The sequence below is a fragment of the Pteronotus mesoamericanus genome, unplaced genomic scaffold (assembly GCF_021234165.1).
Source record: "Pteronotus mesoamericanus isolate MK-2021 breed Mesoamerican mustached bat unplaced genomic scaffold, CSHL_Meso_final contig_25, whole genome shotgun sequence".
Classification (NCBI taxonomy): domain Eukaryota; kingdom Metazoa; phylum Chordata; class Mammalia; order Chiroptera; family Mormoopidae; genus Pteronotus; species Pteronotus mesoamericanus.
In genome coordinates this window covers 6,687,606-6,702,463 of record NW_026555105.1, presented here as the reverse complement: position 1 = coordinate 6,702,463, position 14,858 = coordinate 6,687,606, and the positions used below count along the sequence as shown (strand labels likewise).

General features: G+C 56.3%; 1 protein-coding gene across 2 annotated transcripts in view; it reads left to right on the top strand.

The window, feature by feature from the left end:
- BCAS4 (breast carcinoma amplified sequence 4) overlaps positions 1 to 14,858 on the top strand; it is a 49,523-nt gene that overhangs the window by 13,851 nt on the left and 20,814 nt on the right. For both annotated transcript variants that reach the window (XM_054573373.1, XM_054573372.1), the window contains exons 3-4: positions 7,946 to 8,047; positions 11,669 to 11,809. In XM_054573373.1, coding sequence (XP_054429348.1) covers positions 7,946 to 8,047; positions 11,669 to 11,809 — 243 coding nt within the window. The remainder of the gene's footprint in view (positions 1 to 7,945; positions 8,048 to 11,668; positions 11,810 to 14,858) is intronic.

The window sequence follows — 14,858 nt, the reverse complement described above, 5'->3', positions numbered from 1 at the left end:
CTTTGCGGAAGAGGTGGTGTTTAATTTGGGGCGTTGAAGGAGCAACGGACAGAGTTCAGCCGCTGGGGAGAGCGGGAGTCTGGGCAGAAGGACCGGCCGGTGCGTACGGTGCGTACGTGTGGTGTTCCCGGCACAGCGTGGATGGGAGGGCCCCCAGGGAGTGGCGAATTTGTAAGACGGCATGGACTGGTGACCCAGAGACATTTTTGTTGACAAGTCCTAGCCCATCCCCCTCCCGTGAAAGGAGGCCCACCGTCCTGCCTGGGCAGCTGGAGGTGGGGGTCAGCCTGGACCGGTGGAGAGGGACCCAGCCCCCTACGCTGGGAAGTCAGCGTTTGGGTTGCCAGGAGGCCCAAGACTGCAGGCTGCCCGGGGCCTGGGTGCTGTACTGTGGGTCATTTTCACGCGATTAAAATAATTGCTTTCACGCTGCGTGCTATGTACTAAGGGACCCACACGCGGTGTTTTCGTCAGTGCCTCTGGCTGCACTCCTCTCTGACTCAGAGCCTGGGGCCACCCTTACGCAGAGATTTTAACATGAGGTCACACACAGGTGACCCACAGGCCCAACCAGTCCTGCCCGCAGAGAGATGGGATGTTTCCAGGGGGTAAAAATAAGAAAAAAGAAAAAAGAAAAGGAATTTGCTGCTGACATTTATAGAATGTCATGCAAAAAATCTGGATTTCTGGCTTTTCTTACGAAAACAAAGATCTGGCTACCTCTGTGCCTGCCTTTTTCCCACCTGGCCAGCATCAGCTCGAGCTGTATGGTGGCCGTCCCCTGTGGCATCTCGCCACCGTCCCCAGTGCCCCCGTGGGAGCCTCCCTGGCTCCACGGCCCCTTGCCGGGTACATCCATCACTTGCTCGTGTGTTTAAGGTCAAGGACACGTCTCTGTTCTTTGGGCCCTACTGAAAGTGGGCAAATAAAACCCGATCATGAGGGCCCCATGTTTCAAGGAATGGAAGAGAGTGCACTTCCCATGGACGTGAAAATTATTTCAGTGTGTTTATGTGCAAACGAGCATGTCTGCAGTGATAGAATGTGCCCAAGATGCACTTTTGTGGCCTCCGCAGGCGTGTTGAATTTGCAGCCTCCACATCGGTGCTCTGTGCTGATGCTCTTCGGATGAGGGGTCCTCTGGGCCTCAACAGCTGATGCTTAGCTTACTGAGTGTGTCTGCATCGGGTGTTGTGAGCTCCGTGGCAAAGAGAGGTGTCCAGCTATCAGCCCGGGCTCGGACCTCCGTTTCGCCCTTGATCCAAGCCAGGGGTGAGTGGGTACTTCCGGGGGGCAGGTGATGTCCCACTGTGGACCACTGTCTGGGCCCTGCCTTGACATTGATTAGGAAACACTGATCAAGTTAGAGGCCTGAGAGAAGCCAGGCTCCCTGGCACATGGTCCAGAGAGACGCCACTGCATTTCTGATAAAAATCAGGCTGTTCGAAATGAGAGGCCGGCTTCCTGTCTGATGCATTAACTCCTCTGCGGGCCTGTCCTCGATCGCTTGCTGAGACTGGATTTTGCTACCCTGTGCCTGTGACCTGTTTTGACCTTAGGTATAGTGCCAGTGGCTGCCACTCCGAGCTCTGAGTCTTCCCTCCGTGGGGCCTGGGGCACCGCGTGTCCTGTCTCTGTACCTTTATTTTCTCCTCTCTATAATGGAGACAATGGCTCGGACAATCTTTTGCCACATCACGCTACCCTGGGACTTAGTGGTGTGAAAGCAGCCCGTTTGTGACGTGGGCCAGGCCAGGGCACAGAGAGGCCAGCCCGTGTGAGCTCTGTAGCACCTGCTGGGCTGGGGATGTCCAAGGTGGCGTCTCCCCTCACTTGTCAGACGTCTGGGCTGGGAGGGAGGTGGGGCTGGGGACTGGCTGGCACACCTGTTCGCGCAGCCTCGCCACGTGGCCAGCTTGGACGGCCTCACAGCATGGCGGTCCGGCCCCCCGAGCAAGCGTTGCAGCAGATGGGAAGCAGAAGACGCCAGTCTCTGGAGGCTTGTACGTGGAAATTGACACAGTGTCACTTCTGGGTTTTGTTTGTTTGTTTGTTTGTCAAAGGAGTCTCATAGCTCACCCAGATCCAAGGGGAGAGGCCATAGACCCACCCTCCCCCCCGGCCGGCCCCCTGCTTCCTGGAAGGAACGTAGAGAACTTGTGAACATTTTAACCCACTGCGAGTGGTATCTACCTCCAAAGAGTTGTCATGAGGAATACGTGAGGCGGGGATATATACTTCCCAACCACTAGAGCGGCCAAAATGGAAAGGACAGACCATAGCAAGTGTGGGTGAGGCTGTGGACTAACTGGAGCTCTCGTTCATTTGCTGGCGGAAATGCAAACAAGTACAGCCACTTTGGAAAATAGTTTGGCGGTTTCTTAAAAGGCCAGACATATACTTACCCTATAGCCCAGCAATTCTCATCCTTGCTAATTACCCGAGAGAAATGAAGACGAGTGTCCCCAAAGACTTGAACGCAAATGTGCATAGCACCTTTGTTCATGGTGCCCCAAACTGGAAACAACCCAAGTGTCCATCGGCAGCAGGGGTGGGAAAAGAAGCTGTCACTTATTCGTACACAGCCCTGGGAAGGAATGAACTGCTATCACAGTAGCAGGATGGCTCCCACCAATGTGATGCTGAGCGAACGAGGCCGGACGGGAGAGTCCGTTCTGTGAGGTTCCTTTACTATGAAGTTCAGAAACAGGCAAAGCTGCCCTGGCTGGGTGGCTCCGTTGGTTGGAGCGTCGTCCCATAAACCGAAAGGTTGCGGGTTCAATCCTCGGCCGAGGTGTGTATGGGAGGCAACTGAGGGATGTTTCTCTCTCACATCGATGTGTGCGTGTGTCTCTCTCTCTTCCTTCCTCTCTCTAAAATCAATAACCACATCCTCGGGTGAGGATTTAAAGAATGAAAGGCAAAACTAACCAATGGCGATGGGAGAGCGGTGAGCGCTGGGAGGTGCCGTGCCTGGGGAGCGGCCTGACGGCGCCTTCCGGGGCCACGGGATGGCATGGCGTTGCCGTGGGTGGCGGGCACACAGACGCACACGCATGTACAGATCGATCTAGCTGTTCGCGTCGGGCCTGGGTGCTGTACTGTGGGTCATTTTCACGCAGTTATAAATAATTGCTTTCACGCTGCGTGCTATGTACTAAGGGACCCACACGCGGTGTTATCGTCTGTGCCTCTGGCGAGGTGTACATGGAACTGGGATCTGTGAGTCTTCCAGTTCAGTACCCTTGGGGTTTGGGCAGCCTGTCCAGGCCCTCTGAAATTCTGGTGGCCTCGGGCCCACCTTCTGGCGGGCAGCAGACTCTCCCTTTGCTCACGTAAATGGAGAAAATTTCCTGTTGGCCTCCACCCAGCAGTTGCATTTGGCACTGGTGTGTGTTCCTGGGTCAAGTGCATTTGGCTCTCCTTCCTGGGGGCCCTGACTCATCTTGGACAGCCGTCTTTGCTCTGTGATAACCGCACCCCCCTGCCCAGACTCCGGGGCTCCGGAGACCCGCTGCAGGGAAGGGGAGGGCCTGCTGGGCCCCCAGCCCCGTGAACCTGGCTGGGGGTTTGTCCTGGCAGGAGCTCAGAAGGCACGGCTTTCTCGCCGACGCCTCTTCGCTCTTCTCAGCAATGTACAAAACGCGCATGCTCAGATGCCTGTGATGTGATGCTGTGTAGTGGGCTGGCCTGAGACAGGAGGTGGGTCTCTTCCCTTTGACTCCCTTGTAAGAAGAAAAGTGCACACTGTGCCCGCGGACACCATGTTGGGGATACTAAGGGAGTGGTGGGAACTGCGGTTTACCAAAAGGGGCAGCTGTCACTGGCTCTAGCTGGTTGTTGCCACGTGGAACTTGGCCTCAGTGTGGCCTGAAACCTGGGTTTCTTAGGGGAAAAGTCTTAATTTTGCATCTTGGCACCTAACTTGGTTGTGCTTTTGTTTTTGTTGTTGTTTTGTTTGTTTGTTTTTTTGAGACATGACGCAGGCTGGCTCTCCATGGATAATACGTAGGTAGAACGTGCCTGTGGATCTCTGGTGTCGGGGGAGTGGCCTCAGACCAGCCTGAATTGGAGTCCTCTGTCTCCCACCTTGTAGCTCTGTGGTCTTGGGCCAGCTCATTGAGTTTTCCTGAGTTTTTCTCAGTATCATCCTGAGATGATAAAAGTTGAAGATAAAATAGTTCCTCTTCCCAGGGTCTGTTTCCTCAAAGATCACCCTCTCCTTCTCCCCAGGGGCACAGCCTGCCTTTGAGACAGGTGTGGATCGTTCCCTAACACCTGCGGTTTCTGGAGAAGTGTCCTCAGGGAGGGGCCTGGGGCTGGGCCCACAGACCCTTTGTCCCCTGCCTAGGCTTTGGGAGGCAGGCGGGGAGTGCTCCCCTCTCCCCTGCAGGTCGCTAAGAGCAGTTCCTCCCGATTCTCACACCCACCCCCAAAATATTTCTTTACAAATTATAGAGAGAGAAGATTACATTCAATCCACTGTGTTCTGTCCTTGCTGTGAGCTCTCTGCTCCGGGCCTCCCTCTAGGACATGGCTTTGGGGAAACCAGGGCAGATGGAGGACTTTCCCTATCGCAGCAGCAGGTGCAGGCGCCTGCGGAGCCAGCTGCCCAAGGGTGTGAGCACACGGGACCAGGTGAGGCATTAGGGAGGGGTGGCAACAGTGGAATCCCACCCTGGGGGGAGCAGCCTTCCACGCCTGGGGGGATGTAGGCCCCATGCAGCTAAAGCTGCTGACTCGTAAGAGAGCTTATACGTCCAAACTTAACCCCTTCAATATTTTTGTCATATTTGTGTGTTTTATTATGGAATAGTTTTAGATTAACAGAAAAGGTGCAGAGGCAATACATAAGAGCTTCCCCCCTTCGTTAATATCTTACATCACCACATGCCTTTGTTGAAACTGAAAAACCGCTGGCCCTGCCCTGGCTGGAGAGGCTCAGTGAGTTGGGCCTCGTCCCACAAAACAAAAGGTCTCTGGTTCGGTTCCCCATCGGGGCACGTGCCTGGGTTGCATGTTTGGTCCCTGATCAAGGGGCGTGGGAGAGGCAACCTTTTGACGTTTCTCTCCCGCATCAATGTTTCTCTTCCTTTCTCTCCTTCCCTCCCTTCAAAAATAAATAAATAAAATCTTTTAAAAAAGAAAAACCAACCCTGATCTGTTGCTACTCGCCAAACTCCACACTTGATTTTGATTTCGCCGGCTTCCCACCGACATCCAGCTCCTGTTTCAGGCCCCCGCCCCTGCCTCGGAGTCCACATCGCCTTCAGCGGTGGCGCCTCCCTCACCTCCTGCCGTCTTCGATGGTGTTGGGCTCCCCGTGTCTCTTGTCATTGTGGCAGTTGGGAGGAGCGCTCGTCGGGCGTTTTGTAGCATGCCCCTCCGTTTGGGTTTGTCTGATGTTTTCCTTGTGGTTGCACAGGGGTTGTGGGTTTCTGGAGAGAACACCACAGAGGTGAGGTGCCTTCTTGTCACATTGTATCAGGGGCGAGTGTCACGCACAGAACACCCCTGGGACGTCAGTCTTGGTCAGATTTCCCCACGGAAATGTTACCGTGTTCCCACGCATTGTTTGCTCCTGAGACGCATGTGTGTTCAACGTGTCCATTCACACTGTAGGTTCTCGCCCAGCATTACATTATTTACGCTGTTGTTCAGGCTGCCCCAGCTCCTGCCGCCAGGCTCTCTCCGGCTCGCTCCTGGGTGCCTTGGACACGCTCCCCTCCTTCATTTTTTTAAACACTTCTTTCCTTTCTGGCACTATAGGATGCTCTAAACACAAACTTTCCCTGCCCCAACCCTAGAATCAGCCATTGCCCCTAGGAGCCTCAAGCCTCATTTGAATTTTTAAGTTAGACATTAAATCAAATTTTAAAACTAAAACACTTTGTGAGCCCAATCAGGTACATCTGCGAGCCACAGGCATAGATCTTCTTTAACCCCCAAAGCATCCTCTTGAGAGAAGCGCCAGTGCGAGCCCCATTTTACAGGTGTGGAAACTGAGGTTCCGAGAGGTCAGGGCAGAGACTAGGACCAGGCGCCTCCCTCTCAAGACAATCTTCAACTTCATGGGGTCAGGGCCGGGGGCAAGGAGCGTTCCGCCGGACGGTGGGCTCGGAGCCAGGTGCCCGGGGAGATGGCTGTGCCGTAACCAGAGGAGGGGAGGCCTGGGGGAGACCCGCAGAACCGTGGGCTGGCTTCTGAGAAACCCGAGGACAGGGGGGACAGAATTCCAGGAGAACCCCAGAAGTCTCCTGTACTTGGGCAGAAAGAGGAGGAAACACAGGTGCGGTTTCTAAAAACATTTTTAAAATTAAAATGTTGTCCCGAGTTGTCACCTTGTGTTAGTTCTCTATTGCCGCATAACAAATTAGCCCACACTGAGTGACTTCAGCCATTCTCTGTTTGACGGTGTGTGGGGGGCAGAAGTCTGGGTGCAGCCTAGCTGGGCGCCATGGCCCAGAGTCTCACAGGCTGCAGCCGAGGTGTCGGCCAAGGCCACGGTCCTCTCGGGGCCCACGTCGGGCAGGACTGCGTCTGGGCGAAGTCAGTGGCTCTGGATTCCGTTCCTCCCTGGCAGTTGGTGGGAGCCCCTGGCTTGCTAGTCCCATGGGCCTCTTTGTCAAAGTGAGCAACCGAGAGGGCAAGTGAGAAAGAAAATGGGGAGAGAGAGAGAGATTGTGCGTGAACAAGCCAGCAGTAGACAGAGACCGCCAGCAAGGTGGAGTGACAGTCTTCTGTGAACTAGTCTCAGGCGCCACCTCTCTGGTCTCTCATTTTGACCAACTCTCCTTCATTAGAAGCGAGTCTCTAGGTCCAGCCCATCAACAAGGGGGCGGGGGTCCCACAAGGGCGTGAATACCAGGAGGCAGGGACCCTTGAGGACCCTGTCAGAAGCTGCCTGTACACGCCATGCCAAACAGTCTGCTACCTGTTGTCCTTGCAGCTTTCCCAGGAAGCAAGAAACATTGTAGTTGCAGAGAAGCAAAGGAGGGCCCAGAGAGGTGCAGACACTTGCCCGGGGTCACACAGCTCATGCTGGGTAGAGATAAATTCAAGCTCCAGGCAGAGTCCCAGGGCCAGCTCCCAGTGTGCCCACTGGTGTTTCCCTGACCGTTCCCCAGACCCCACTCCAGCATAGCCTTGGAGCCTGGCTGCAAACACAGACAAACCAGGCGGGGCTTGGAGGGGCCTGGGGACCAGCATCAGGCTGGCTGCCCCCACCCAAGGGGGTTCGGATGTCCTGTAGAACCTGAGAGCCGTGCGTCCTGCCTCTCTGCACGTGGCGTGGAGGCCATGACAGTGTGGACACAGAATTTCCCTCTCCCACCCCGAAGGGCTGGGCTTGGTGCTGCGCGCCACCCTCCCACGCCCCGCCCCTGGCTCTGAAGGAAAACGGAGGCTCAAGAGTCCGATTTCAGTGAGCCAGTGAAGGTGGTGGCTTCATGAAGTTCACAGTCCCTTTTGGGGTCCTTCTAAGCGGAAGAAATCGAACATTAAATGAGATGCATGGGACAAGGGAAAGGCTCAGCGCCCTGATTAAGTTGTGTTTTCTGTTAACATCGTTAATGTTAATGATTAACTCATTAGTATTAGTAATTCTAGGGCAGTGAAAACTTGACTCACCTCGACTTCAGTTTAGAGAGCTGGGTTCTTTCCCTTTGCTCCAGTTTAGTGGTTTAGAATGTGAAGAAATTTCGCTTGGGGCTGGGGTGTTGGCGGTTTGGGGGGGAAATGATCTGTCTGTGGTTCAGTAAATAATACCTGGCTGGGTCTGGGTCCCGAGAGGTGGCGGGGTGGGTCCTCACCTGGGACCCCGGGCAGGGGCCACTCCGCGTCTCCGCCATCCGCTCGGGCTTTGCAGCCCCGGCTGATCCCAGAGGCTGGCGGGAAGACGCGGCGACAGGGCAGGGGGCCTGAGGAGCTGTTCTGTTCCTTGCAGATCAGGAGCGACACTTCGCAGATCTTGGAGGAAGACATCCCTCTCCTGAAGGCCAAGGTGACAGAAATGCGTGGCATCTACACCAAAGTGGACCAGCTGGAGGTGTGTCCAGGAAAATGAGCCCCTCGGTGGGCTCTGCGGACGTGTTCTGGCTCTTTGGTCCTGTCTCCCAAGACACTGCCCTGGCCCGGTGCGGGACGTGAGGGTCTATATGCACGTGGCCTTTAAAAAATAGGACACACGTGAATTTATAGACAGCATCCTAGTTAAAGAACAGGGGTACCTATATAAAAATCTGAACATTAAGCTGCTCTTGGAAATTCAGAAGCTTTGATAACCCTGGGCCTGCATTTCTTTAAATACTTTCATCTAGTTGTTGTTCAAGGTATAAATAGATAAAGTGCACAGTGACTTTTTACACATGTAAACTCCCACGTGACCCAGTTTGAGAAATGGAATATTTCCAACCCCCGGGCTGTCTTGTAGAGCTGGTGGCAGCTGCCCCTCCGATGAGGCGTGTGCTCTCTAGTTCACCGCAGGCCCCACCGGCCCCTGTTGCCTCACTGCCGCCTCTCTCCCCCCCGTCTGTTGCTTGTGTGGGCTGAGCTGCACAGCACCTCCTTTTCCTCCTGGCTGCCCTGCAAAGTTGGTGCCCTCCCTGCCCCAAGGCCCCGAGGAAGGGCCTAAGCACCAAGAGGTAAATCACTCACCCCGAGTCACACAGCTAATGCCGTGAAGCTGGGACTCGGCTTCCATCCATTGGGGCCTAAGCTCTTCGTTGAACTGCGGCCCTCCGCTCCGGGTCTCGGCTCCTTGTGCAGAGAAGGACTGGGAGGCTGGGAGGAGCGTGTGGTTGAACAGTGGTCACCTGGACAAAGAGGGGGTGTGGGCCCCTCCGAGGCGCAGAGCGAGGGAGCACGGCCGTCAGCGCTGGAGCTAGCAGAGAATTAACATTCCTGTCAGCAGCGAATAAGGCAAGAATATAATTAAAACTTTGCCCTTGGAATAGCTGATTCATTTGAATTTTATTCCACATGTTGGAAAAAGGGAAGATCTTGCAGCTCTGTTCTTGCCTTGCTTGGGCCGGCTCAGCTGTCCAGCTGGAGTCTTTGCTTAGCATGTGGTTTGCTGACATTTATTGCAGGCCTACTATGTGCCACTCGCAGGGAGGACAAATATAGTGCACAGCCACATTCTAGCAGGAGAGACACGACGACAAAACATCACCTTAGCGGTTTCTACTGCCACCGCCCCAGAGGGCCACACATGGCTGGCTTAAAACGCGAATTTTTATCTTACAGCTCCTGAGGCCAGACGTCCAAACTATGTCTCTCAGGCTAGAGTGGATGTGTCGGCAGGGTTCCTTTGGAGGCTCTGGGGGTGAACCCATGTCCTTGCCTTGTCCAGCTTCTAGGAGCTGCCTGCATGTCCCTTCCTCCGTCGGCAGAGCCCACAGCCTTGCGTCTTCTCGTCTCTCTCCTACTCGGACCCTCCCGCTTCCCTCTCCGTAGGACCCTGGGGCTATATTGGCCCACCTGGATCAGCCGGATCACGGCCCCCTTGCAGGAGCCTTAGTCACACCTGCTAAGTCCCTTTTGCCCTGTAAGGTAACATATTCCCAGGTCTGGGAACCAGGCCGTGAACATCTTTTGGGGGCTGTGATTTTGCTGGTCACAGTTACCAAGCGTGACTCAGAGCCACCGCCTGGGCCTCCGCTCTCTCCTCCTCTTAGGGTCAGATTCCTCCTCCGTAAATTGGGCCTGTGCTTTTTGACCCTCACAGGGTCGTTGTTAGGCCAGCACCTGGCACGTCTAGGTGCTCAGTGGGGACGAGCTGTCACAGTGGTCGTCGCCTGCAGGCTGAGAGAGGCCAAATCTGTGCACGATGCACGCTCACCACTCTGCCCAGCCGGCTGTGGCTCCCTGGGGCTTTCGGGGAGCCCAAGACCACCCTGTTCTCAGATCAGTGCAACCCACTGGGTGGGAGGAGCTTGGGAGCCACGAGGTGACCTCTCAGGCCAGAACTTGGCCCTGTAACGGTTGTAATCATAAAAGCAAACGTTTACTGAGCACCTGCTCTGAGCCAGGAACTCACAGCACTTTCCTCGCAAGAATGCGGCAGCCCCGGGAGGAAGGTCCTGTTCTTAGTCCCATTTTATAGAAAAGCAGGTGAGGCGCAGAGAGATGGAGCGCTTTGGCCAAGGTCACACAGCTAGAAAGGGGTGGAGCTGGCATCGCAAAAATCTGAGCTCCTGACTGCTCCTCAGTGCTCAGCGTTGGCACTTTCTGGGCAGGGACCTGCTTGAGCCTGGGGCCTTTGCCAAAAACATTGGAACTTGCAAATATGCTTTAAAACAATGGGGCTTTCTCCCTTCCTCCCTCCCTCCCTCCCTCCCTGCCTTCCTTCCTTCCTTCCTTCCTTCCTTCCTTCCTTCCTTCCTTCCTTCCTTCCCTCCTACCTTCCTTCCCTCCCTCCTTCCCTCTCTCTTTCCTTCCCTCCTTTCCTGCCTTCCTCCCTCACTCATGATAATAAAAAGTATACATTTTCATTGTAGAGAAAAAATATATAGAGGTCCCCCATCCTCCATAACCAGCCATCAGGGTGGCTATGATCGGCTGTCACCCTCCTTCTGCCCCCAGCCCCCGACGGTGTGGGTGCACGCCTGTCTCCCCCAGTTGGCTGCAGGCTGGGGTGGCCCAGGCTTGGCCTGTCCCTGGCCCGGCTGGGCTGGGCTGCCCTTGCTGGCAGGCACTGGGGAGGCGGGCCCGACCTCATGCGCCTGCATTCCTCAGCGTGGCCTCGCTCCCCACCAGCCTGGTATTAGCGCAAGAAGCGTAAAATTGGAATCGGCTGGAGGAAGGGCCTGCGGGACTTTCTTCTGTTTCACAACCAGATGTGCTGGCCAAACAAGGCCTCCAAACTCGAGGGCCAGAACCCTGGTCAGGGGAAACTTCCAGCCTGTGTGCCCCTTGTCCCCCGCACTGCGTGTGTGCATGCGTACACACATACATGCACACAAGAACCCCAGGGGGGCAGCGACACCATCCTGGCCTCATCCAACATCTTTCTGCTGAGGATGTATCGAGTCGTTCATTCACACGCACATTCATTCCTCCTTGTGTGCATGTCCTCACCCCTCCACGCGTGGATGCCTTCACGCCTTCACCATGCGGCCGAGCCCCTTCCAGCTGACCAGGCTCTGGTCTTGGCCTGTGAACAGCACTGACTCAGCACCTGCTCTTTCTGCACTCACATTCCAGAGGAAGCTGGTCTGTGAGTGGACAAGAAAGAAGTTCAGAGGGCAGGGCGGACTCTGAAGACAGGTGGCTCCCCCGTGACTCGGGGGCCGTGTTAGAGTAGGTGGTCAGGGTGGGCCTCTCTGTGGAGGGGAAGTCAGTCCAGGGCTGGAAAGATGAGCAGCAGGTATCCCATCCAGAACAGGGAGGGGCCCCACAGCACAGAGAGAGTGGTGCAAAAGCCGGGGGAGGGGTAGAGGGAGGGTTAGGGTTGGGCTGTGTGGCTTTCCAAGCCTGGCCAAGCCTGGTTAGCTATGGGAGCTGTTATGTTATTGTCAGGGTCCCTGTAGGGGACCTCCTGGCTAGGCAGGCCCGACCTCGACCTCGCCAGAAGCCCATGGGGCCGTGACCTGTGCCACCGAGGGAGTGTGCGCCAGTCTGCAGCAGGTGTGGCATCCCCGCTCTCCCCCCTCCCCCTCTCCCCCAGGCCTTTGTCAAGATGGTGCGACACCACGTCTCCTTCCTGGAAGACCACGTGCTCCAGGCCGAGCGGGACCACGGGGCCTTCTCCCAGGCCCTGCGGGGCTGGAAGTGGCTGGGCTCCAGGGGGCTCCCCTCCTTCAGGAACGTGAGTATCTCCCCACCTCCCTCCTCCTCCCAGGCCCTGGAGGGGGAGAGGGGCTCAGGAAATGGGAGGTCAGAGGGCATGTCTCAATTCTGCAGACAGGAAACCGTGTCTGGCTGGCCCGGGGGAGGGCTGGCCCAGGTGTCTGGGTGTCTCAGGCCCTCCCGCAGGTCCCTCTTGCTCTGAGCTTTGAGCTGTGTTGCTGTGACCTTTTGCTTATTCGTCCACCATTTATTGAGCGCCTGCTGTTTGCTGAACACGGTGGTCCATGTAAGAGGGGTGCTAATGGTAGAAAGCAGGGATGGTATTCAACACTCTACAAAGCCCCCACAACAGAGAGCTCTCTAGCTCTACCTGCCAGCAACACCCTGCCCTCAGCTGGGTCTGGTCATTAAAGTAATGGCTCATGTTGGGCCTGTTCTAAGGGCTTTACGTGCTATGTAGCATGGGATCTAACTCATACACCAGTCTTTGGAAGAAGGTAATTTTATCGTCGCTGCCATTTTAGACAAGGAGACAGGCTCAGGGACGTGAAGGGACTTGCCTGAGGTCACCCAGCCTGGTGTGACAGGCTGGATTGAGGCCCTGGTTGACACGTCCCTGGGGTCTTGCTCTGCACAGGAAAGATGTCTAGCCAGCCAGCCAGCCACGGTGGCCTGCACCCCCCACGCCCCGAGGGGGTCTCTGTTCTTTGGAATCTGCTTGCGGGTCTCCTGTCTGCACTTCTCTTCCCCCGCCTGCGCCAATGACTCTACTTTGTGTTGCCCCAAAGTCTCATGCGTTGACTGTTCACAGTGTCCCGGGCACTACATTAGGCATTTCCCCTGCGTTGACTTGTTTACCTTCCTGATCTTTGTGCACGCTGGGTATTGATTAACGTTACCCTCGTGTGATAGATGAGAAAACGGAAGTTGGAAAGTTTCAGGGGTTGCGGTCTTGCAGCCCATGGACAGAATTTGGCCCACATGAACACATTTTAGTGGCAGTGTTACTTAAACAGCGTGACTTGGGGTGCCTGACCGGGCTTTTGCTCCCTAGTCCTGGCCAGGCCCCCGCTGCTCCATCTCGTCTTACACCTGCCCCAGGCCTGTGCTGCTCGCTGGCCCCCTCAAGGGGGAGTGACTTGCCCAAGGCCGATAACAGCGAGACAGTGGCCCCACAGACTTCCTGGTCTAGAAGCTCCTACTATTCCTTCAAAACCCAAGTTTATGCCACCTCTTTTTAGAAGCCCTCCAGATTTCCCCCTCTCCAGACAACTGCTATGTTTTTTGCCTTCCAATGACAATGAAATCCTAAGCTGTTTCCTTTTTCCTCTTCTCCCTGGAGTTACGGTGACTCTGCCTGGGTGACCAGCAGCGCCCCAGTCACACAGTACTCTGCCCGTTGATGGCTTCAGGACCTCAGCTGCCCATGGCTTGCTGGTCCCTTGGTCTCTGCATTTTACAGCCTTCTTCTGTCATCCATACAATTATCCCTGTGTGGTTGTCAATAGTGTCCCCATTTAGAGGCAGAGACCAAGGCCTGGAGAGGGAGAGACACGTGGTCAGTGGTGGGGCTGGAACTCAGGCCCCTGTGGCTCCAACACGGGGTGCGGGGGTCTCATTTCTGCAGACAGGAGACTGTGTCTGGCCGGCTCGGGGGAGGGCTGGCCCAGGTGTGGGTGTCTCAGCCCCTCCCTCGGGTCCCTCTTCTTGCTCTGAGCTTTGAGCTGTGTTGCTGTGACCTCTTGCTTATTCATCGACCATTTATTGAGCGCCTGCTGTTTGCTGAGCATGTGGGAGGGGTGCAGGATCTGGTGGGTCCCACAGAGGGTCCCACTGGGGTGTGGCTGGGCATGCCGAGGCCTGCACCTCCTCATCTCTGCCAGACTCGTGGTCCCCCCAGCCTACCTGTGGTGACTTGTTCCAGGAAACTTGTCGCAGCCCGGGGGTGGTGAGTCATTCCGCACCCCCAACATGTTGATCTTGGCCCCAGGAGGGCTTTGTCTGGGGCAGGCAGTGCCAGTGAGCGGTACACACACACACACACACACACACACACACACACACACATGCGCGCGCGTGCACACACATGTGCAGTCCTGAGGGTTTCTAGGGCTGCACCTGCCCCCAGGGTGCAAACTAGGGGGCCCTTCTAGAATAGTGTTTGTCATCACAGCTTGTGTTGGGGGGTCCTGACTCTGCAGGGACCTCACATCCCACCTTGTGAGTTAGGTCTGGTCACTGTCCCTATTTTATGGATAGGGGAACCGAGGCGCCAAAGGGTTGAATTGCTTGCCCACCTAGAAGTGGCGGAGCTGGGATTTGAACTTGCGAGACCTGGACCCAGGCCAGTGCTCTGCACTGCTTGGCTCCGCCAGGTCTTGCTGGGCCCCGTTCCGACCACTGGAACCGCTGCCTGGGGGGCTGGGCCCTCACAGGATGCCGTCCCCCAGTGATCCCTGGGATTCCACTGGAGTCAGCTCCCCTCAGTGCCTGCGCGTGGGGGCGCTGCCCTTCCTGGACCGCGGCTGTCGCCCTCAGAGGGTCCACGCCGCCCCCTCACCCCGCAGCAGTGAGAGCTGCTCTTCTCGACTCCAGACTCCACCTCCTGCCTCCACCCGCCCTCCGAGGGTCCTGTGGAGCCAAGGCTGGCGTGGGACGGGGCTCTTGGGCCTCGCCTGTCCCTGTGGGGTGACACCCATTGCTGTCCCCATGGCCTTTCCTGAGTCATGGGGCCCAGGAGGGAGGGCTCTCAGCCTTCACTCTGTAGCTGGGCAGGGGTCTTTTGGAGGAGAGGGGAGAAAACTGGTCCTTGCTTTTTCTAACTTTGTTGGCCCCACCCCCCTCCTGGCCTCCTTCCTCACTCTCTTCTTCCTCACTCTGCAGGGAGGGTGAGGGGCAGCTGGGCCGGGCAGCAGTATCCCTGCCCCTCTGCCCCAGCACCAGGGACCCATGTGACTGGGTGCTAGCTGTCAGCTGGGCTGGCCCCAGGTGCCTTGGAGGGGAGGCCTGGGAAGGCGGGAATGCCACCTGCTACCAAGCTCCCCCTGAAGCCCAGGCCTTGGACCTCG